Below are 25,158 nucleotides of genomic sequence, written 5' to 3' on the forward strand. Positions count from 1 at the left end.
AAATGAAATATGTGCTGTCAAAAATGATTGGAACCAAGAAGCAGGCACCTTGACTTCATCATGCTCAGTACCCTAGAGCTGACATCATGAGAGCTCAACATACTCAACTACCTTTTACCCACATTTACTCATCCATTCATTTATCACATAATTTTATATGTGTTATATTTGTTGTTGAGAATTTGGGAGCTACAGCAATGACTTAACCTTAGTTTCAAATACAAACCCTTTAGTTCCCAGTCATCTAAGGCGTGCCATCTAGTATGATGGACTTTCAGATGTATTCATGATGAAGAATGACACAAAAGTTGTGCCAGGGACAGACTTACGGTCTAGTGGGGGGAAGAGAGGGCAATGCAGAGTTCTCATTGGAATGGCTTTCCAAACAGGTAGTATTTGGACAGGAAGCAGAGAAAAAGGAAGTCTTTTTAGAGATGAGGAGCAGAATGAACATATGTGAAGGTGGGTCACTAGAAAACAGAGTCACCTGTCTGGCCAGCAGATGGCAGAAAGACGAAACCAGGAAGGGAGGTTTTTGTGGGAGTACAAAGCCCAAAGTTTACTTGGTAAGTCCAGGTAAGGCAAGGGAACTCTGGAAAGCCTGACCCTTAGACATGGGAGATGGAACAATTTTACTCCCTGACCATGAGAAACCAAGAGTTCATCTCCTCCTCCCACCTCTTAAACCTAATGCTCCCCTGGCCTGGCATGACATCCCTCTTCTTCTTTCCTGCCACCTTTGTTCTTTTCCTTCTTATCTGAGTGTAACTGCAGGTGCCTCAAAGAATTCTGCACTGACCTTTCAGTTTAAACACATCCCCTGCCACAATCATTCACCTCATCAAATGGTCTTCCTTCATAGAGCTTATTGTGGGTTATAATGATATACATAATGGTATAATGGTATATCAGACTGCATAAGCTTCATGAGGTCAGGAGCTATATCCATCTTTACCTTTTGGACAGATATCTTCACTGGCTGACAGACAATATACTCCCAGTAAGTGCTGGCTGTACAGCAAATGATTGAATGAGCCACAGCAAAGAGAAAATTTACTATGTTAAAAAAAACCCCTCCCTCCAAGACACATATAACAGAAACTTCATCAGTGGGAAAGGGGACATATCTGAAGAAGGCCATGCTTGCTAGGGGTTAGACTTGTTTCTTTATGTTTTTGTCTTTTTTTTTCTAATGACTAGTGCTCTACCACTTGAGCCACAGCTCCACTTCATTGTTTTTGTTTGTCTGTCTTTGGTGCTGGGACATAAGAGTCTGATGGGCTTTCCTCTTCTAGCTGGCTTCAAATTACAATTCTCAGCTCTCAGCCTCCTGAGTAGCTAAGATTACAGGCATGAGGCACTGGCTCCTGGCATTGTTCATTAGTTAAAGTGTTTTTTTTCTTCTTTGTGGTGGTGGTACTGGATTGAACTGAGTCTCACACTTGTTAGGTAAACATGCTATCACTTAACTCAGATCACCAGGCCCTTTCTGTTTCAATAATTTTTTTGACAGTAGTGTGTTTTGCCCACAGTTGGCTTTGGACTATGGTCATCCTGCCTAAGCCTTCAGTGTATCTGAGATTTACAAGCCTCCCCTTTTACATTCTTAATGACTTTTATTATAACATTTCCCTGTGTGTATACCCATGTACTTTAATCATCCTTCAATTAGCTCTTTCTTCTGAATTTAATGCCAGTTTTTGTTGCTATCTAGTTGTGAGAACACATCCAAAATCCAACTCATTAGGGTAGCTGTCTTTTCTTCTCTGACATTACAACCTCAGTGTCAAATTCCTTATTTGTAAAAGTGAGGTCATATAATCTGTCTTTAGTTTTTGAGGAAACACATTGCAACTCAATGTATTAGGCAAAATTCTGTAAAAATATAAAAACATTAATCCACTGCATCAGTATGGAGATATTGCTCCTAAATTCTCTAATGTTTATCAACAATTGTCAAATGGACAATTCTGATTTTTCACTTGTATTTGCTACAAAATATTATTTTTATCACACTGACAAAAACCATAGCAAAATAAACAAAAACAAACAACACCAGATGCAAAGCTATGTATATCTTTGATGACATGGGTGTAAATACGGTGTTACTGACTGAGGTCTTGTCAAACCTAGGAGTGAAAACTCATGTCCTTTTAATTCTCTCAAAGTTATGGCTCAAAGTGCTTTAACAAGACCCAAATATATCCGTTAAGGACTAGATCATTCACCTTGACAGGAATTATCGTTAGGAAACCCAAAATTCTTATAGATTAATAAGCTAATTTCTGCTCTAGATATTGAGTGTGTGAGCTTTTATTTGACATCCTGATAACAATCCAGCAACAGCTGGAGATGCTGGAGTGGCTGACGTCGGCGGCATTGTCTGGGAAGGGCTTAGGTTAGAAATACTTGCCAGTTGGGATAATGTTGTTATATCAGCAATGGTTTTAGACAGAACACATTGGTGCTTGGCGGAATGAGTAAACTGCAGAGAGAAAAGGCCACATGTCTATTTAAGTTTGGGCAAAGTTTTCATTTGTTACAAGTTGTGAAATCGTGTGGAAGATATCACAAGGAAAAGATGCTGGGTGTTCTTTGCTGTATTATTTTAAGCATTTGAAGGCATGGCAGACATTTCTGATGCAGAAATGTTTATGAAACAGTTATTCGTACTTGTATGGTGGGTACCCACAAAATACATGACCTCTGTTTTTGAAGCGATAACAAGCATGCTATGTGTGCAGGACGTATTCAAAGGAGAGATGGTAGCTATTCTGCTCCACAGCACTGGGGGTCCAACAAAGCCACAAGTGTTAAGTGTTACTGGAGCACACTTTGAACATTGAGGCTGGGAGGAGATCTTTGTAGATAAGTGTGGTCGTGGTGGGAACTGAGCTGGAACTTGAGTGACAGGGGAGACTTTGGCAGATGGGGAAGGCTAAATGAGTGGGAATGATAAAGCACAAGCTGGAAACAGTATATGAAACAGACCAGGAACCATCAGAGAAAAGTAAGAAAGAAATCCAAGAAAGCTTTTCTTTCTTTTTCTTTTTTTTTTGGCATTCACTTCTTTGTTTCATTCTCATCCAAATTGTTTCATACAACAAAGAAATGCTAAGGAACTTTTGCAGTGTATAAACAAGCAAATACTCAATTCTTATCAATCATTTTCTGAAAAACAAAAACAAGCCAGGTGTGGTGGCATAAACCTAGAATTCCAACACTCAGCTGACTGAGGCAGAAGGATTGGGAATTCAAGCCAACTTTGATTTACTTGTCTTGGACTACAGCAAATAAACCACCAATCAAACAACCTCATATCACAGAAACCTCAATGAGGGAGGCAGCATGGGTACTTTCCCCAGAGTGCCAATGGACCACAGACCTTTATAGAGCCTGTCCTGTGACTTCTGTCCCAGAATTCTCTTCTTCACACAGAACTCAAAAGTAGGCTGAGACATGGTGGTGAGATCTTTCCCTGCTGGGTTAAAACCCTTGTAGGCATGGTTCATCAACATACTAGGTAGAATAGCTCATTTCCTTTTCTGACAGGCAAAAGATAGGAAACTGCAATAACTCAATGAGACACGTGCTCAGGTATTGTGGAGAAAATGGACTGTGAAAGAATAGGGAGTGGATTGGTTTGCATTCACTTTTAAAAATAAAGAGAATATGGACACTCAACTATCCCCACTCCATCATTTGACAAATGAGAAAAGAAAATCAAGGAAAGTGACTTGCCTAAGGCCTTGTCACCATCGCAATCATCGTCAATATAAAACCATTATTCCTATCAGTGTCATCTCTATAACCATCATCACTATCACTGCCATTATCATCAGTATTATTACCATCATCATCATAATCACCACATCAAATTAGTTTATATGAGTTGAACATTTGCTATGCAGTTGGCATATTCCAACTTATGTAATGCTCACAGACATCCTGCAAAGTAACCACAGCCCAGGAAGATCCAATAATCTAAAGATATCATCGAGCTGTAAGAAATGGACCCAGTATTTGCACCCGGCAAGGATGGTTTCTGACTTGGTACTTTCTCTATAATCCAGGCCATTGGACTATAAATGGTAGAAAACTGTAAAGGCACTAATGAATAGATTTTCTGGTGGTCTGTTTAAAAAGTTATCTTTGCTCAATGTAAGAAAGGCCAATATTTTTACCAGAGAATTGGATAAGATAGAAAAAGAAGTGGTTCCTTATGTTCTCAGCAGTTGTGAAATGGGGGTAATATAAGATCCACTAGACAACAGTAACATGTGCCCAAAAGATCAAGCATGATGAATGAATCTCCAAGGATTTTATCTTTAAAAGAATATAGACAAAGGGAAGGGGAGCATCAAAATGGAGAGACAAAGGATAAAAGGTGAACCAATGCAACAGCAATACTTACAAAACTATATGGTGTAAACCAACTGAACAACTCATGGGGGGGGGATTGGGGAGGGGGAAGGTGGGAGAAAAATGAGGGAGGAGGTAACAAGTTGGATAAGAATGTACTCTCTGCCTTATATCTGAAACTGTAACCCCTCTGTACATCACTTTGACAATAAATAAATTAGCTAAAAAAAAGAATATAGACAGGTCTTCATGTAGGCCCCAATTGCTTGAGAATGGGATGAGGAATGCACATAAAAGGGAATATTGAGGAAAGGAAGGTTTTTATTGTGTTAGTTCTATGTGAATTAATATTCAGAGCTAATGCAATGTTTCAGCTCCATAGTAAACTTTTTTATGGTTAGAGGTTTCTAGAGATGAGATGGGATAGCAGTAAGTTCCTGGTTATGGATGTATTCAAATACTGGCTGACCAGCATCTTGTCAGAGACACTGTACAAATATCAAGTATTTCCCAGGATTTTGCACCCCTCCTCAGGGTTTTGCATCCTCCCTCGGATTCTGCACCATTCTCCAAAGCCCCACAGTGATGACCTGAATTATTGTTCTTCTTTCCTGATCTTTTGTTCGTGTTCACATCCCAGCCTCATCTTCTGTCATCCTCACAATATTCCTACCTCTGGCCTCTTATTTTTAGTTTAGTTTTTTTTTAATTTTGGATTTTCTAGCATTTGAATGGTGTTTTTCTTCTTTAGGGGCTCATTTGGCTTACCTGGCTGGGCCCTTTGTGTCCTGTGCCACATCAAAAGAAAGCTTGCCATGCTTACTGTAGCCCTTCAGAGCTCCCCTCATGACACTGGCCTTGGGGTGTGTACTGATAGCACATAGATTACCCTGCTCATACATCTTGAGGAAAAGTTTGGACCATTCCGGTGCTTTGCATGCCAGTCTGCCCCGCCCCTTTCCCCACTGTGAGAGTACCTATGTAAGTTGTAGTAACATCATTAGAAACAGGAGGGCTTGTGACTAGACTGGAATCCTTGGTGGCATGTTGCGCTGACTAGAAGAGCCAGGATACCTGGGGGGAAATGTGACTGAGGGCGTGACGGACCTGTCTTGGAATTGGAAGTTCCCACTGCGATAGACCCCACAGGTTTGCTTCTCTTGTGTCCCTCCTGGGAAGTAACCTAGATTCTGTGGACAGACATTGTAGGGGGAAAAAATAAGACAGGTTTCAGCTCAATAACAAACTTTTTTCTTTTTCATGGTGAGAGCTCCCTAAGTAGAGATGGAATGGGATAGTAGAAAGCTCCCTGTTACTGAAGGTATTCAAGTATAGACTGAACAGCACCTCGTCAGGAAAGTTGTACAATAGACCCAAATGTCAAAGGGACTTCAGACCTCATCTGTGGGTTGGCTCCACCCAAAGGAGTCTTTGTGTCAGGTAGGACCTGTTTTTGAACAGGTGTCACAATAACAATAATGCCATCGTGTCAAAGGTGTCCCTCCAGTGAAACATCCAGCCTTGTCAAAACACTTCCTCCCTACTGGTAAGTGTCCACAACAAGCCAACTCTAGCTCCTGACTGCACTTGTCAAATCATGCATTGATAGAGCTTGAACAAATGCACCTGCCACCCCCCTGCCACAAGCAGGAGGAGCCCTCCCCTCCAAACCAAGCTCTACTCTATTTTAGTTTTTCATAGCTGGGCATCTAGTCTCACGCTTTTCTGATTCCCAGCTTGTGAAAGGGCTCTGTTCTCTCCCAGCCCCTACCCCCACCCCTTTTCACAGATCAAATACCAAGTGCATTGGACAGTGAGGAGCCAGAGTGAGAAAACGCATTTTAATAATAATAAAAAAAATACCCATTGATTTTTTTTGTGGGTGCAAGTCCAAGAAAAGGCACCTCCAGAGTCTTGCACCCCCTTGCTACCTCTGCCCTCCCTCTCTCCTGACCTACTAGGGCTGTCACACATCGATCGGTTCCTAGATAATAGATCGAGGCACCGGGTGGGGACCTCTGGGGACCCGTGGGGGAGGGAGGAGGCTGGAAGAGTCGCACACTCCGCCGCCGCCGCCGCAGCCCAACCCGGAGTTAATAAAGTAGCAACAGGATCTCAGGCGGCAGCCAGCCGCAGTAACAGCAGTAGCGCGGTGGAGGTAGCATTATGCGTGATTACTGACAGGCACCAGCTGCCACCGCCCGCCACAGCCTCTCCACACACTATGAGGACTCCCCGATCCAGAGGCAGATTCCTGACTAATCCCAGAGGGCCGGCCCAGCCTCTGCTCCCAGGGCTGCATGCAGGCAATGACCACTCTTGTTAGCCCAAGTTGAAGAAGGCTGGACGGTGCCTAGGAGCCGGGAGAGGCCGTGCGACTCGCCAGAACTGAAGCGTAAACATGTATGGAAATTACCCCCACTTCATGAAGTTTCCTGCGGGCTTTGGCGGTAAGGATCTGGCTGGGGGTTGTCCGGGAGAAGCAGGGGGAGGATGAGGGAGCGGGACCACTGGGTGTGGGTTTCATCAGTAGGAGGGTATATATGTGCATATGTATGTGCTACTGTATGGTATATTCCCACGTGCACTCCTGATAGCCCAGAGTAGGGTTGGTGGGCAAGCCTATCTTGTCATATCTGACAAGATATGTCTAAACCAACCAGCTCCAGCCCCCAGTCTGAAGCAAACATGTGCAGCGCATTGTTTTATGCACATGTTTGTGTCCGTGTGAAAAGTGGAAGTGTGGAAGGGAAATTCCTAAGATGTCCCTATTATCTCATTTGTAGCAAGGGGGAACAAAAAGTGTTGGGAAAGGTTTGGTTTGCATGAAGGTCCCTGAAACACTTTGTAAAAAGGAGCATAGTTTGTTTTGACTGAAAAGCACATTTTTCTACCATAGGATTTTTCAAAAAGAAAGCATAGTCCTTTAATTTGCCACCCTGCTTTCCTTCCTGTTTTCTTTCCTTTTGATTCGCTAATAGCCTCTTCTCTTCTCCACAGCTGCTGTCCTGGAATTCCAGTACAAGGGGCTTCCATCATTTCCACTGGGGGGGGGGGTGTCACCATCTGGGCTTGCAGGGGGAGGGGTGGGGAAAGAGGGTCTGGGCTCTTAGGAGTGGGAACCCACAAACGGAAGGGCTAAGTAAGTCTCTGAGCCAGGCAGGGCAGCACTATGGGTACTCATCACAGAAGCTTCTGGATGCTGTGTCCATAGGATGCTTTCATGCCCAGGCACATCTGGAGCTTTGAGTAAATGGACCCAACAGCTGACCAGCTGGCCTCTTGTTTGCTCATATCTTGGGAGCCAAAGAGGGAAACCCTATGGATTCTGATAGACAGGATGAAACATATTTTCCCTAAGGTCTTGGGAACTTCAAAGTTCCTGCTCTCCTGACCCCCTCTGTGGACAGATAGCTAATCCAGCTGAAGGCTTGGGGATAAGGTTTGTCTGTTTTGCTAGACAGAACACTCTGGGGCTTGGTGGAGTCCTGCAGTGTAGACACAGTCCTAGGGGGCCAGGGAGCTGGCTTATTCCCTGGAGGGTGCATTGAATGTCTGTATGGTCATGTCTGGCATGAAGCACCAGAAGTGCAAATGTGAATGATACAGTCTTTTCAGCTTGGACTGGGAACCGTTTACACACAGTGCTGTGTCCTGTGTGTAATTCTGGAGGGCTGGGAGGCTTCTTCTTGTACCCAGGGTGAAATGAAAGGACTTGGGAACACTCCCAAGCTAATGCTCAGGCTACTTGGGCCCGTCTGATGATGAAGGGAGAGTGCTGGCCAGTGTGAACCTGGACATGGGGCCTCCAGTTTAGAGTTGTGCTCTCTTGGCTCCCATCTCAGTTCTGTTCTAGCTGAGGACTGTTCTTAGGAGCATGCTCATTCTCACACAGATTCTTAAGACTCTCAAAGGTCTCTGAGATTCTGGTTTTCATAAAGCTAAAGAAACTCTCAAAGAAAATTGAGGTGAATTAAAGGATTGCAGATAGAAACATTTAGGGAAAGAGCTAAAGATTGGAAAAAGGAAGTCTAGTCTAAAAGTCTGTGGGGGCTGCTTAGTTGAATCTTTTTTTTTTTTTTTAATTTTTTTTTTTTTGGCCAGTCCTGGGCCTTGGACTCAGGGCCTGAGCACTGTCCCTGGCTTCTTCCCGCTCAAGGCTAGCACTCTGCCACTTGAGCCACAGCACCGCTTCTGGCCGTTTTCTGTATATGTGGTGCTGGGGAATCGAACCTAGGGCCTCGTGTATCCGAGGCAGGCACTCTTGCCACTAGGCTATATCCCCAGCCCCTTAGTTGAATCTTTGAAATATTAGCATCTCAGGGAAACATCACAGACCTTCCACTTTATAGATGGTCAAACTGAGCTTTTATCTCTTCCAAGGTTGCAGAGTGTTTGTAATACTCAAAGTTGTAATAGTATTGCTTTCATCTGATATCTTGAAAAGAAAGAGAGGGAGGGAGGGAGAAAGGAAGAGAGGCAGAGACAGAGGGGAGAGAGAGAAAGAGAGAAAGAGAAAGAGAGAGAGAGAGAGAGAGAGAGAGAGAGAGAGAGAGAGAGAGAGAGAATCTCAATTTGATTTCCTAGCAGTGTGGCCTTAGCCACCTGAACTTCTGAACATACTACTGAACTTTTCTGGGCCTTAGCATCTTCACCTCTAAAATGGGGTACATAATCTCATCCTTACAGTTTTGTCATGGGAAATAAATGAGCTAGCATGTGCTAAGGCAGCTGCTGTACTGTAGTCCATACATTTGGTACCCAAGCTGATATTTTCATCCCCTCTACTTTTCTCAGATATTAACCTGCATATTAATTTTAAAATCAGACTTTACTGAAGAACAAGGAAACAGGAATCTGGGAAAAGATACAACTGAATCCACAAAGAACCACATGCTTTGTTGGCATAGATTTTCTTAATTGTGGAGGTGCTAGGATATAGTAAGATTAGGTTTCAAATAGAAGAAAAGACAATTGGTTTCAAATAGAAGAAAGCAGTGCAGTGTTGCATGGAGGGGAGAGGGTCGTGGAGGGTGTTATCTGCCTTCTAAAGCTACTTCTCTTTGTCATTCCTGGGGAAGGCCAATAACTTTATTTGATTCTCTTGGTATTCCTCTGTTGTTTGCACCACTTAAGAGGAGGCCTGGGGCTGGGAATATGGCCTAGTGGCAAGAGAGCTTGCCTCATATACATGAAGCCCTGGGTTCGATTCTCCAGCACCACATATCTAGAAAACGGCCAGAAGAGGTGCTGTGGCTCAAGTGGCAGAGTGCTAGCCTTGAGCAAAAAGGAGTTTGGGAGTTTTTTTTTTTTTTTTTTTTTTTTGGCCAGTCCTGGGCTTGGACTCAGGGCCTGAGCACTGTCCCTGGCTTATTTTTGCTCAAGGCTAGCACTCTGCCACTTGAGCCACAGCACCACTTCTGGATGTTTTCTGTATATGTGGTGCTGGGGAATTGAACCCAGGGCCTCATGTATATGAGGCAAGCATTCTTGCCACTAGGCCATATCCCCAGCTCCTAGCCTTGAGCAAAAAGGAAGCCAGGGACAGTGCTCAGGCCCTGAGTCCAAGCCCCAGGACTGGCCAAAAAAAAAAAAAAAAAAAAAAAAAGAGGAGGCCTGAACGCTAAACTGAAGGATGCTGCTCCTTCCTTAGTGAGGTCTTAAATACAATGCAGGAGATCTGGAAGGGACCAAGAGCCCCGTATCTGGACTGGTACCTGAGGATTAGGGTAGCCATCATCTGCAGTCTCTGATGCCTTTGCTCCCATGCAGAAAGTGGCACTGCCCTTCCCATGCCATCTGATGGGCAACCCTTGCTCTTCACAGATGAGCAAACAGAGCTGTGGAGACTACTGTGATGTGTGTGGGAATTCTTGGGAAACAGCATCACCCTTGGGAAGTACCTCTTAGGGTTTGAGTCTGGGTTGTGTTCTCCAGCCTGTCAGAGCATTATTGGGTCAGTGAACCAGAGACTGAGCCAAGAGTGGTGGCTACCAGGACGGCAGTGGCCCCACAAAGGCAGCTACTCTCCCAACTTGGGGCAATTGCCCTTCAATGTCCAAAGGATTCTTCTCTTCTGATCAGCCAAATCCTGAGTTTGCTAGCTGCTCGGAAAGAGGTCTGTTGTCCTGTAATGAGACGTTGCTGCATCTCAGAAGATAGAAGACACGGCCCTCATGTGGTGCAGTAATTATTCTGTACACATCCCATTTTCCAGGACAGAAGAGATGAGGCAGCTCCCATTTCATTCTTTTTTTTTTTTGGCCAGTCCTGGGCCTTGGACTCAGGGCCTGAGCACTGTCCCTGGCTTCTTCCCGCTCAAGGCTAGCACTCTGCCACTTGAGCCACAGCGCCGCTTCTGGCCGTTTTCTGTATATGTGGTGCTGGGAAATCGAACCTAGGGCCTCGTGTATCCGAGGCAGGCACTCTTGCCGCTAGGCTATATCCCCAGCCCCCATTTCATTCTTTAGCTCTATCAGCATCAACTCATTTAGTCCTCAGCACAACCAGGGGTTGGTACAATTTCCTTCCTTTACTGTCAGGCTCCTCTTAGGAAAGAGGAGATGAAGATGTTGAAAGATGTCCTTTATTTCAGCTGGATGCTGGTGGCTCACACCTGTAATTCTAGCTACTCAAGAGCCTGAGATCTGAGGATTATGGTGCAAAGCCAACCCAGGAAGGAAAGTTCATAGACTCTCATCTCCAATTAGTCACCAAAAAGCCATACATGAAGCTGTGGGTCAAATAATAGAGTGCTAGCCTTGAGTAAAAAACCCTCAAGGACAGAGTCTAGGTCCAGGGTTCAAGCCCCAGGACTAGCACAAATCAAAACAAAGCAAAACGAACAACCAAAAACTCTAGGAAAGTCCCACAGCTAGAAAAGGCATAGCCAAGGTCTTGAACTCAGGTAGCCTGGCTCCAGCACTGTGTCCTGGTAATTTGCCTCTTATGGCTTTTGTAGGGAACACATGTGCTCTGTAAGACTAGGGCCCACAGCATACTGGGGTGGGAGGGGTCAGGAGCCCCAGTCAAGCTTTGGAAAGTCAGCCTCTGCAGTGATAGATGGCTACAGATGCAGCAGCCTGGCCAGTGAAGAATTAATTCCAGGATGGTTTTGGAGTTACTGGGAGTATCAGAGACCTCTGTAGAATGAATTAGTAACTTCACAGGAACTTACTGGCTTGCAAGAAACCTGCCCAGCTGACTGCATTGGTGTGGAACCCACCCCTTTCCATTTGAGTAGCCACAGTGAGCTTGGGTTGATGGCTGCATGCATATGCTCACATGCGTGGCTCTGACAGAGCATATTTCCTTTCTGCAGATGTGTGGGTGGCTAATTGGAGCCTACCATGGGCGTAAGTGGTTAGGTTAATGTAGGAAGGAATAACTGTTTATGAGATGTAGGAAGGAACATATTTAATAGAAACTATTTTCTGAAACATTTACAATCTCACCAAGAGATAGAAAACTGAAGAGCAACAGAGAGAAGAAATTGTGCGAAGATTAATTTAAAGGTTCTTCCTTTTACCTCCTCTCATTATGTAGTTTTGGGGTCTAGAGACAGCTGAGCCACTAGCCTTAGGCATCTGTTTTTTAATTTTTCTGTCCTCTGTAATAGATGTAAAAGATTTAGAGGCCCTGGGAATGGAAGAAATTTGTTTTCCAGAATACCTGGATTTGGGATGGCTCTCATGAGATTGACTCAGTCCTGGCCCAGTATTCCTCACAAAAGAAGGAAAATGGTAGTGAACATCCATCCATCCATCATCCACCCATCCATCCATCCATCCATCCATCCATCCATCCATCCATCCATCCACTTGCTTGCTTGCTTACTTACCTGTTATGACATTACTAGGGTTTTAACTCATAACTTTGTGCTTTCTAGGCAGGAGCTCTACCAACCCCTTTTTGTTTTAGTTATTTTTCACCTGAGGTCTCTTGATTTTGCTCAGGGATAGCCTCAGACCTTGATCCACTTAGCTACACTTCCTACTATAGCTGGGATTACAGTGTACACTACTATACTTGTCTTGTCTTGTTCATTAAGGTGACCTCTAACTATGATCAACCCAATATTGGTCTCTTGAATAGCTGAAGTAGTTAATACTTTCTAGGTATCTACTGTGTTCCAAACATTTTCCCCAGGATATTACATGCATTATCTCATTTAATATTCTCAAGGATGCTGGGAGATGCTGGTGTTATCATCATTATTTCCATCTCCTGACAGAAGAGCAAAGCCACAGAAAGGTTGACTAAAGTACACCAGATCATGTGGCTGAGACAGAGCAGAGCCAGGATCCATTCTGAGCAGTCATTTGCCAGGGCCAATGAGCTTGCCATTCTCAGAGGTAGAGGAAGTGTGAGTTAGCCCCAAATGGCCAGACTGGGTGTAACAGCAGTGAAGATAGTAAATTCTCTCCTTATGTTCTTCACAATCTATTCATGGCCATGGCCCTTTTTCATTTGAAGGTACCTAACTGCAGCAAATGAATAAAATAACCAGGGAAGTCATGGGACTAAAAAAAAGATAAATATTTTTTTCCAGGTGGAGTGTTGTTTATTCTAACATGTGGAGCCCATTTTCCTTCCTTCTTTCCTTTCCCTTCCCTTCCCTTCCCTTCCCTTCTTTTTTTCTTTCCTAATATCAGTACTGGTGCTTAAACTCAGGGCTTGGGCACTGTCCCTTAGTTTTTTTCACTCAAGGCTGGCACTCTACCACTTGAGCCACAGCTCTACTTCTGGCTTTTAGGGTAGTCAATTGGAGATAAGAGTCTCATGGCTTTTCCTGCTCATTCTGGCTTCAAACCTCAATCCTCAGATCTCAGCCTTCTGACTAGCTACCATTACAAATTTGAGCCGATAGCACCCAGTTTAGGATTTTCCAATCTTGGGTAGGGGTTGGCATTTTTTTTTTCTCTAAAGGGACATTTTCATCTTTTCAGGCTACACAGTCTCTGGGACAGCTGTTATATGAGGAAGCAGCCAGGAGCAACACAGAAACCAAAATGTAGGGTTATGGCTGTGTTGCAAATAGTCCCTGGGACCCTAGGGCACCATTGTGCAGAATGTTATTACCATGGTGGATTGCTCTTCCCTTAGCAGCCATCCCAGCACTTTGGATCTACAATACTCCCTGGTGTACAGCTGAGTGTGCACAGCTGGACAGAGGATAATGTGACTCATGCAGTCCAAGCACTCAGTTGCAAGTTAAGACACTTGAGAAAGCACAAGAGGTTGGCCCAGTACTTACTGATGTTTGTGGGCATTTATTTTCCAAGTCAAACACAAATTTTATTCATGTTCACTATCCACCTTGTATATATAGCCTGGAGATAATATTCAACATTCATGCTGACTGCAACCCCATCACATTAGGCATGACATGCATTTTCCACTTGTCTCAGATCTAACCTAAAACTCATTTCTATTTTTTTTTCATTTTAATTAGCTTACTTGAATTATGGGGGGCTTGTGTATAGTATGTTTTTAATCTCACCCCCTCTATCACTGTTGATGTCCTTTTGTCTGCACCCTGTATTCTCCCTGTCCCCTTCGATCTACCTGAGAGGCCAGGAAGAGAAGCCATGGAGTCTTAGCCAACTGAGTCTTCCCTCTGACCCCCCTAACTTTGAGAAAATACCTTCACTGCACTGACTGCATAAGTGTGGGATGACCTCCAATGTAAGGATTAAGTTTTGTTTTGTTTTGTTTTTTTTTTTGGCCAGTCCTGGGCCTTGGACTCAGGGCCTGAGCACTGTCCCTGGCTTATTTTTGCTCAAGGCTAGCACTCTGCCACTTGAGCCACAGCGCCGCTTCTGGCCGTTTTCTGCATATGTGGTGCTGGGGAATCGAACCTAGGGCCTCGTGTATCCGAGGCAGGCACTCTTGCCACTAGGCTATATCCCCATCCAGGATTAAGTTTTAAAATCCTAGAAAACTAAACATACAATAAAAATTTGTTCCTTTTTTTTTTAATCCAGAAAGAAAATCTGGTATTGAATTTGACTAGGACTTTATTACATACTTATTTTGTTGTTTAGAGACTGGGTTTTGCTACATAGCCCAGATCCTCCTTCCTCAGCCTCCTTGGAACTGGAATTATAGGTATGTACCCTCACACCCAGCTACTGTAGATCTTTTTCAGAAGGGGGATACATGTCCATAAGGTATCAGACAGTGCACTGGATGTGCTGATTGGAAGTGCTGATCTAGGTTAAAGATCAGTTTCAAATTTCTGATGGGATTTCAGAAATAACAACAGAACTTTAAGAATGGAAAAGCCTGTCATCTTTTATCTCAAAAACCAAATACAAGACTTAGGTGGGTGTGGTCAAGAAAGTGCTTAGTGCTTAATATTTTGGAATGTTTTCTCAAGGGTTAATTGCCTAGGTTTTATTTCCGTTACTGAACATCTTTTTTGGGGGGTCAGTCTTGAGGCTTGAACTCAGGAGCTGGGCGCTGTCCCTGAGCTTTTGTGCTCTCTACCACTTGTGCCACAGCTCTATTTCTGACTTTTCAGTGATTAATTGAAGATAAGGGGCTCATGAACTTTCCTGCTCAAATTAGCAGACTACATGTCTCAGATCTCAGCGTCCTGAGTAGCTAGGATTACAGGTGTGAGCTACTATCTGCACTGGGCTCAGTGTCTCATTTATCCCTCATTTTCATGGTACTGTTTACCGTTATCATATGAAAGCAGCTCTCAGAGGGCTCAGGGCTCAGAACTCATGTTTTCTCAGTTCCAGCAGTATGGGAGAACAGAGCAGAAGTGTGAGAGCAGGGAAAGAATATTCTGAATCAGCCAGGAAATGCTGCCAGCCTTTCATTCAGCACCTGGCTTGGACACCACGGTGGAAGAGCCCATTTCCTGCCACAGGATGGTATCAACCTAGCTACAATGCTCTGTGAACATCAGGATATTTGGAGATTGATTATTTCTGGAAGGTTTTCTCCAGCTGAGTTTAAGTGAATGGTCAGTATTTGAAACCTGAGAACAAGTATTGTTATGTGTATCATCCTGCAGTAACACTGCATGGGAATATAGCTAGTTCTCTGTATTTTAAGATGATTGCAATCTTTATAAACAAGTCCCTCCACATTGAGGGATTGGGGAAAGTCTGAGCATGTCCAGAGAGATGGAGAAATGGATGCAGGTCATGGACTCGAGAGCTGGGGTGTGGACAAAGTTGATGTTTAGGGACTTCAGGAGTGAGAGGTGAGCCAGTGAGCTCTGGTCAGATGCCTCCAATACTCAATGGCTTGTGTTTTGGTGAGCCAGTGGGTACCTGGTATTTGTATATGAAGCTGGTTGAGGGATAGTTGGTGTGTGTGTGTGTGTGTGTGTGTGTGTGTGTGTGTGTGTATGTGTGTGTGTGTTTGTGTGTGTGTGTGTGCTAGTAGGATCCTTTGGCCCCTCTCATTTGTTAGGGATAGAGTAATATCCACCTGTATCTTCAGGGCTTATAATTTGATCCTTGGTGGGACAGTAGTGTATAAGCAAAATATCATTAATCACATGCAGGAAGATGGACAGGAGTTATATGAGGCTCGACACAGATCTGAGGTCTGCAGGCAACTCATAGCAATCTCTTTTTAAAAATTATTATAATTGAGTGCCAGAGATTCATACCTATAATCCTAGTTACTCAGGAGGCTGAGATCTGTGTATCATGGTTTGAAACCAGCCTGGGAAGAAAAGTCAGTAAGACTTTTATCTCCAATAAACTACTCAGAAAAAGGCAGAAGTGGTGCTGTGACTCAAGTGGTAGAGCACTAACCTTGAGCACAAAGAGGCTTAGGGACATGCCCAGGCCCTAGCCCCAGGATCGACAAAAAAGATATTATAATTGAATAGTGTATGAAGAGGTTTCAATTCAACATGCTAATATATGTGTATAATACACCTTGGCCATGCCACTCACCCCTTCCATCAATCAAGCTCTTTTATTTATTTATTTTTTGATGCCAGTACCAGGGCTTGAATTTACAGCATAAACACTGACATTCTACCACTTAAGCTACAGCTTTACTTCTAGCTTTTTGGTGGTTAATGGGGGATAAGAGACTCAAGGACTTTCCTGCCCTGGCTGGCTTTCAACTTTGATCTCCAGGTTTCAGCCACCTGAGTAGCTAGGATCACAGGTGTGAGCCACCAGTGCCCAGCAGCAAGCTTTTTTGGAAGAGCCACTGAGTCCTCCTGAACCTCAGTTTCCTAATCAGCTAATTGGGACAATTCCCATCTTGCCCACTACTGAATTTTACAGGGCTTCAGGAGGATCAGCTTTCCTGCAGAGGTTAACATGGGGTCCTGCATGTTATCAGAACCCCCCCAAAACAGTTTGATGGATAGCATTAGTAGTTGCTATGGGAATAATAGTATGTATTATGAAGAATTTTCTAAACATTAGGCTTTAGGGAGGAGATAGAATAAATTTGAACCCTGAAGCCAGCAGACTTGATGATTTTTCTCTGTGTGGCCTTTGGAAAATCTTTCCACCTCTGAGATCATCCCTGTTCTATAAAATAAGATGTCCTAGAATTCTAGTTTCAAAACAGAAAACAATGTAGCCTTACTAATTTATGACACAATTAATTTGCAGTGGTGATTACATTGGTTATGGTATACGTAAACTAATTTGTAGTTGCTCATTCACATAAAAATAATAAAGAAAAGAAGATTTTTTTTTTTTTAGGCAAATACAATGGTAGGAACCCATTTAAGATCCATCTGTTGTCATGCAGTTTAAAGAGCATAGTAGGAGCATCATTAGCATATTAACCGGGTGTTAATTATAAAAGAGTCTTTTAAAGTAGGTTTTATAAAATCCCCACTTAGTAACCATTAGCTTGTGGTACTTGAAACACAAACTATTCACGTGTGTGACTTAGAAGTAATAAAATTGTAATTTAAAAGTAATCTGCCAACTTGTCACAAATTTAGACTGATTTTTCTCTCAATTGATCCAGAGGAGGGAGGTTTTGCTATAATTATATATAATGCTGGTGATAATGAGGTTGATTATCAATCTTCCCTGCTTTTCCCTACTTCCATCATCACAGATTTTCAGGGAAGGGGGTAGATAGGAAGAATGAGGGTGGGGAGGAGAATGAAGGAGAGGGAAAAAGATGAAAAGTAATTGTCTTCTTTTTCTCTCCTTCAAACCCAGAAGTCACACAGCCTTTGCTCTATTCGAATGCCAGCCAGGCTTCTTGGGTAAACTGCCCAGTCATCACCTGGGAAAGGATGTGAGGCTGGTTCTGATAGTCTGAGCTGAGCTGCCCTCAAGCCACTAAAGAATCCTTTCTTCCTCATTCCCACCCCAGGCCACAGGTGGAGTCTCCAGGAATAAAGGCTTGGGTTTGTTGTTGTTGTTTTTCCAGTCCTGGGCTTGGACTCAGGGCCTGAGCACTGTCCCTGGCTTCTTCTTTTTTTTTTTTTTGCTCAAGGCTAGCACTCTGTCACTTGAGTGCCAGTTCTGGCTGTTTTCTATATATGTGGTGCTGGGGAATCAAACCCAGGGCTTCATGTATACAAGGCAAGCACTCTTGCCACTAGGCCATATTCCCAGCCCCAAAGGCTTGTTTTCTACACACTGTCCGCACCAGACAAGTTCCTTTCTTCTCCATTGAGAAAGCTGGAGAGGGCTTTGGCAGCTGAGACTTCCCACCCAAACACACTGTTGCTATTTTGGGTCCCCACTCACTGGCAATCTCATGACTTATACTTTGTTTTGTACATCTGTTAAAATGTAGAACTCTGTACCAACCAAATGGGTATAAAATACCTTCCCATCCAATATCTTCCCAAAGGTTGATGTAAAAGCATTTTGGACAATGTCAATGACAGTTCAAGTGTAAGTAATGTGTCTTAGCAAACCCCAGAATAGGATAGGCTGTGTGTGTGTAAGAGCCAGGGGTTGTGGATCCAGGTTCTATTGAAGGGAACAGGAGTCAGAAGGGAGAGGGCTGTTACATAGGCTCAGGTCAGAATCCAGGGAGAAGCCAAGCATCTGATTGGGAAAGGGCAGGTCAGACTATTGTGGGAAAGTGCTAGAAGTTAGTCACACAGTATAGGTTATGGAGGGGCTGGGATTAAACTCCAGATCTGCTGTTTTTGCCCTGGAATCAAATGCCATGTTCTCTAGGACAAGGTATTCAGTGTTTTTGTCTCCCAAGTTTTGCATCCGCAGAGGAGGAACAATGAGTGCTAGCCACCAAGTGGTGCTGATGAACTCTATATGTAAAGTGTTGACAACTCTGTCTGGCTTGTGGCAATTGCTCAATAATATTAGCTCTTATTGTTGTTACTCAGCAGAAGGGATGACAGGAAAGTGTCAATTAAAGACCTTCGGATGCCAGTCTCCTGCTGACCTTGCTCAGGAGCCTGTCTGAATTAACAGCCAAGCAGAGAAAGAATGTGTAAGTGTTCCTTAGACAAAGAACAAGCCAGGTGTCTGAAAATTCTGCAGTTGTGAGGTGGAGGCACCATATCTTTCTGTTCAAGAGAAGAAGCCAGACTTCCGTGAGAATTGTTCCCACTGTATGGGAGACCAGAGTGGGACAGGACCCCATGACACTCTCCCTAACTTCAAATAGTGAGTTCTGCTCTGAGAAGTAGCAAGGCTTTGTATGTGACTGCTTTCCCATGGGTGAGCATTAGCCATCATCAATGATTCATTCCAAGTTTCCATTTCTCTCTGAAGAAGGTTGCTAATGGGAGGATACCCTGGCACAGCAGCAAAGGGGTGGACACGCCAAGCATTTGCTCCCTTGTCTGGCCAGTCAGAAAGACAGCAGGTTTGACATTTTACTTTCACTGGCTGAGGATGAGGTTGCTAAGCAACTTCCTTACCTTGGTAAAAATTCTCTACTTCTCAGTACCCAAGCTTGTCTTTCCTGTTTCTCAATAAGTATCTATCTCTTTCTTTCCCACTCTCTTCTCTCTTCTTCTTCTTGTTCACTTACATATTCTCTTTTTCATGTAGGAACACGCACATATATGCATTTCTTCTTCTTCTTCTTCTTCTTCTTCTTCTTCTTCTTCTTCTTCTTCTTCTTCTTCTTCTTCTTCTTCTTCTCCTCCTCCTCCTCCTCCTCCTCCTCCTCCTCCTCCTCCTCCTCCTCCTTCCTCCTCCTTCCTCCTCCTCCTCCTCTTCTCCTCCTCCTCTTCCTCCTCCTCCTCCTCCTCCTCCTCCTCCTCCTCCTCCTCCTCCTCCTCCTCCTCCTCCTCCTCCTCCTCCTCCTCCTCCTCCTTCTCCTTCTTTAGTGGTACTGAGGATTGAACTCAGGGTCCTATGCTTGCTAGGCACATGCTCTACCATCTGACCCACACTTCCCAGCCCCTTTCTGTGTTGGTTATTTTTAAGGTACAGTATTGCTTTATGCCCAGGCCATCTTGGGCTGCCATCCTCCTAGTTTTACCTTGCTGGGGCTGACAAATACACATTACCATTGATTGAGATGGAGTCTCTCCAGTTCCTTTTTGCCTAGGTTGGCTTTGAACTATGACTTGTGTTCTAGGCTAGGCCTGCTCTCCTACTTGTCCTTTGCCTGCCTTCACTAGCATGTTGCCAGCATGAGTTAGCTGTGCACACCTGAGGTTCACAAATGTGCAGGTGTAGCCCAAAGGGAAGGAAAAGATACCAGAAATGAAAGTCAAGTTGGGCTGGGCCTCTGTTCCCACAGCACCCCCTTTGTGCTCTCCTGTTATCACCTGTGCTCTTCTCCTTACAGGCACACCGGGCCACACTGGTTCCACGTCCATGAGTCCATCAGCAGCCTTGTCCACAGGAAAGCCAATGGATGGCCACCCCAGCTACACAGACACCCCAGTAAGTGCCCCACGGACTCTGAGTGCGGTAGGAACTCCCCTCAATGCCCTGGGCTCTCCATACCGAGTCATCACTTCAGCCATGGGCCCACCCTCAGGAGCACTGGCAGCCTCACCAGGAATCAATTTGGTCGCCCCACCCAGCTCTCAGGTAGGTGTCCTTTTTCTTCAATGGTTCTACCATCTTCAGTGGTTTCCCCCAGATTGCTTCGGGGGCAGACATAACACTTGGCACGTGCTTGCTGTAGGACTGCAGGAGACAGGATGTCTGCCATGTGCCCTCTAATGGCCTCACTGTGCTGTGTGTGCTTTTGGCTGAGAAGTCCTGGGGAACTGGCAATGACTTGTGGCCCAGGAGACTTTAGCCAAAAGAAGACTCCCTGGTGGGCTGAATGCTGTAGCTCCGGCTGTGATTTCGATGTCTCTCAGGGGTGTTGGTGTCATCAAGTTGACTCTTTTTATTCTCCTGATTCCTAATGTGTACCAAAGCAACGGAGTATCTTGTGCTTTTGTTAAGGGGATACAGAAATGATCAGGATGTTGTCTTTGCTTTCCAAGAGCTATTGACTGGGAACAGACAGACATGGCACATAGATAAACCTAGCATAAGACAAATCAGAATACATGCGTATTGGCTTGAGACCATGGTACCTCAAGGGGGACTTTACCATAATCCTGAGTGCCTTCTGCTGTGTGTACACAGTAGACTTGGATTGCCGCTTTGTGTGCTATAAGACATCAGAACACCATGTCTTTCCTCCAGCAATGGCACACTGAAATCACCCTTTTTCCCCTCCTTGGAGTGGTTGGCTACTGCTACAATAAGGATGCATTAAAAAAAAATCCCCAACTCACTGATGTCTCCAAAAACCAACATTCATTTTTGCATTAGAATACAAATGTTTACCTTCCCACTCACAAGTCTGCGATGGGCAAAGATGGCTGTGCTTCAGATGCTGAGTGAGCTACTCTCAGTATCAGGCTATTGTGAATCTATTTGTCACATCCCAGGCTAAAAGAGCAGCGAGTGGCTACTGGAGTTTGCTTTTCTCATGGTCTCTTATATGAGGGAAAAAGATCAAACCAAATTCAGATAGCACAGTGTAGCTTCTGCCTCCACCATGACTGAAAAAAACTGGGTAGTCAGTTGCAACAGTGATGGAGGCAGGTAGAGAAATAGGTTGTGTCTGCTCCTGTGGGATACAACACAAAGACCCAGCACAAAGCACATTTGGTATCAGGAGTGAATAATTTGGAACAATAATCCCATCTTCTATAATACCTTATTCTCTTCCTGTTTAACAACCAATCTACATTGCTCAAACTAATAGCCTGCTTAGGGGCAGAATTGTAGTCTTTATGATGGTCAACTTGTTTGGGTTATAGGGTGCCCAGATATTTGGATAAGCATTATTCTTTCTTCTTCTTCTTCTTCTTCCTCTTCTTCTTCTCCTTCTTCTTCTTCTTCTTCTTCTTCTTCTTCTTCTTCTTCTTCTTCTTCTTCTTCTTCTTCTTCTCTCTCTCTCTCTCTCTCTCTCTCTCTCTCTCTCTCTCTCTCTCTCTCTCTCTCTCTGTTTTTGTCAATTGTGGGGCTTGACCTCAGGGCCTGGGTGCTATTCCTGAGCCTCTTTGTGCTCAAGGTTAGTGCTCTACCACTTTTTAAAAATTTTTAATTTTTTTCATTTCTTTATTGTTAAAGTGATGTAAAAAGGGGTTACAGTTTCATACATAAGGCAGTGCATACATTTCTTAACCAACTTGTTACCTCCTCCCTCATTCTCCCCCTCCGCCTCCCCATTTCCCTCCTCCAGTGCTCTACCACTTTGAGCCACAGCTCCTCTTCTGGTTTTTTGGTAGTTAATAGGAGATAAGAGTCTCATGGGGACTTTCCTGCCTCAGCTGGCTTTGAAACATGATCCTCAGATCTCAGCCTCCTGAGTAACTAGGATTACAGGTGTGAGCCACCAGAGCCCTGCTATTCTGGATGCTTCTATGATGATGTTTTGGGATAGGATTGAGATTTAAATAGGTAGTGCCTATCTCAATGTGAGTAGACATCATTCAGTCACCTGAAGGCTAGAATAGAACAAGTCCCCCACCCCAAATAAGGAAGAACTCTCTTGCCTATGGCCTACCACCTGGGAGGTCATGGGTTTTTGTTGTTATTGTTGTTGTTTGTGTTTCTGCCTTTGGAGTTGAGGTGGAACATTGACTTCTCCTGGATCTTGATCCTGCTGGCCTTCAGGGGTACCAGAATATTTGGGTCTTCAGTTTGCTAACTTACACTACAGATCTTGGGGCTTGTTGGTCTCTGAATCCACATGAGACAGTTTTTCCAAATAACTTCCCTGTCTCCCAGGAACCTGGTGCAGGTTCCTGCACATTGTGCACAGAACTCATAATGTGGTAGGGTATGTGCTGCTGTAGATGCAGCAGCAAAACCTAAGGGCAGCAGAAGGGGACATATGAACCAACCTCATCAGTGTGAGTCTGTGCAGAGGCTTGGGGACAGGCAGGGGTGGAATACATATATTTTATGCCATTCTCACCCAGGGAGATTGGCAGAGCTGGCAATGCCTCATCTTTTAGACTCTGCACAGTTTTGCTCATTCACTTTCTTTGCTGTGGAAAGATTCCAGCAAGGAGTCAAAACCATAAAGATGAATTGCAGTTGTAGGGAAAAAGTGCAGTCTTGCAAAGGGCAAGACTTTGTCATTTAAATGACCACTTGTGAGGACCTACTATGTATATATGCTACTTGACATTGCCCTAGATTTGGAGGATACACACTGAATAAAGGTGCCAATTACATCCTAGCAGTCAAGATGAACAAGAACCTAGAGAATAATCAAGTCAGGTAACAGTCATTATGTCTCTGGAGAAAGGAACCAGGGTGAGGTGAGAGAGAGTGGCAGTGCCCATGGTTGGTTGTAAGCAGCCGTCTTCCCTGTGGGCTGCTTTTAGCAACCACACTGAAGTCAGATTGAGCCAAACCTGGCCAGTAAATCCATCTCCACAGCCGTGTGAGTGGCAGGGCCGCTATTCCTGGACCGTATGTCTGTACAGAGGGATCGGGGTTGAAAGGGCAGCTGAAAGCTTTGGTCTTGGCCAACTGGGCTGTGTGCAGAGGCCAAGGCCAAGTTTGGCTTTTGGGAGCTATATTAAGCTTGCCAAGTGCTGGTGAAGCAGTCTCGGACACTGAAGAGTGTTCCGGGCTTCAGCTCCGGAACCATAGGGCAGCAGATTTTTCCCAACTAACCAGATGCCACAGGACAGAAGGACTTGGTATTTGTCTCCGGGACTTGAACTCTGACTTTTTGGAACAGATTATTCCTATACATTCTGCTGTCCCTGCCCCCTTCCACCTTCAAGAGGGCCTCAAGAGAGAAGCTCCCTTTCATGACCTGGTGAGTCCGATTTGTGGTGTGAGGAAGAGGGAGTGCCTGGTGTGGGGCAGCAAGCAGGGTCTCCCACTCGGTTCCCTGTCATTTCTCCCTTTGAGTTTCTTTCTCTGCCCTTGTTGGGTTTTTGATCTTGAGGAGGGAAGAAAACTGAATGACACTGTGCAGGCAGGGACCGTGTGACCTTCTGCAAGCCACATTTGTTTGGTTTCTGTTGGACTTTCCTTTTCTCTATTGGGTTACAAATACTTGTCCTCATGACCCTGTAGGAATCTTTATGACTGTCAAGGGAAGTGTGGACCTGAAAAGGCTCTTGTTAAGGTGTACAAGGCAGTGAAGTGGTCATACTGTTATTATTGTTATTCCCAAGTGATAAGCACTATCCACCTAAAGGATCACCGGTTCAGGTATACAGTATTACTGAAAGGTTGTAGAGAATTTTACTTCACCAAGTATTCATTGGCCTTGGCCCAGTGCTAGTCACTAGAGATACAAAAATTTATATGATTCAGTTCTTACCTTGGGGAGCATCTAAGTGGGGTATGTTTCAAATACTTCAGATATTTATGTACCTTTCCAATAAAATGATGTAGGCTACAGTTGTGTGTGTGTGTGTGTGTGTGTGTGTGTGTGTGTGTTATGCATTATATTTGTCATGTGATATTTGTTAGCTGGATTCTGAAAAGACTCTATACATCTTTGGAATCTCCTTTCCTGATCCTCACTGTCTGAACTCTGACCTCCTGGTTCCTACAGCCCAACCTGTCCCTGCTGATTTCTGCTTACATATTTATTTACAGCTGAGTTATTATTCTCTGCATATGTTTGCATTTTTATAGTAAATACTTTAATAAAAATTGGCTATGTAATTTGGTAGTTAAAACATTAAGCCATAGTCTTGTTTTCAAGTGAAAGCATATTTGGAAGCCCAATATACATATTAAATAAATGCAGATTTAGTTAAATGAGGCAGAGACAACATGAAGTCCCAACCTTTACGTCTCTCTGTCTTTCTCTTCATGTTTTCCCTTTCCCTGCCTTCCACCCCTAGAACCACTGATGAGGAATCTCTGTTAAGTGAAAAGACCTGATCAAGATTACCCACTATACAAGAGGTAGAGAGAGGTCAAGGCCTACTACTCCTCTGAGAAAGACTCTAATGAGACTTAAGGGTGCTACGTGTAGATCTACATCCCCAGAACAAAAGTGCTTACCCAAAGCCTGGCCCTTGATGGGACAACTTGAGCTGAAGACAGCTCTGAAATGTGGGACCCAATGTTCTGTGATGGCTCCAGAGGCATCCAGGAAGCATTTAGCCCTTGGCTGAGTGTGCTCAGGGAACAAGCCAGCGTGCGTCTATCCCATTCTCAGGGTGAAGCAGCAGGTCAGTCTGCCTGCTGAATTCTGGCTCTGAAGTGCCTATTTCAGCAGAGCTGCCTCTAATGGATGAGATAACCAGGGTTGGGAAATGCTGGGGCTAGGCAGCTAATAAGTTTTTACTCTGATAGTTGCCTTCCACCCCCTCTGTCATTGTCTGGGCCCACACAAGCCCCAAGCCAG

The 25,158-nt window shown here is 44.3% G+C and overlaps 1 protein-coding gene across 3 annotated transcripts in view; it reads left to right on the forward strand.

Annotated features, from left to right (window-relative positions):
- Window positions 1–6,661: 6,661 nt before the first annotated feature.
- Window positions 6,662–25,158, forward strand: part of Rxrg (retinoid X receptor gamma) — a 43,416-nt gene continuing 24,919 nt past the window's right edge. The window contains exons 1-2 of one of the 3 annotated variants that reach the window (XM_048356754.1): window positions 6,662–6,812; window positions 20,101–20,348. In XM_048356754.1, the coding sequence (XP_048212711.1) occupies window positions 6,764–6,812; window positions 20,101–20,348 (297 nt within the window). In that variant the 5' untranslated portion in view covers window positions 6,662–6,763. Of the gene's footprint in view, window positions 6,813–20,100; window positions 20,349–23,402; window positions 23,605–25,158 lie in introns of those variants that run through there. The other 2 variants (XM_048356753.1, XM_048356755.1) reach the window with 2 other exon arrangements.

This window comes from Perognathus longimembris, chromosome 11, assembly GCF_023159225.1.
Source record: "Perognathus longimembris pacificus isolate PPM17 chromosome 11, ASM2315922v1, whole genome shotgun sequence".
Classification (NCBI taxonomy): Eukaryota; Metazoa; Chordata; class Mammalia; order Rodentia; family Heteromyidae; genus Perognathus; species Perognathus longimembris.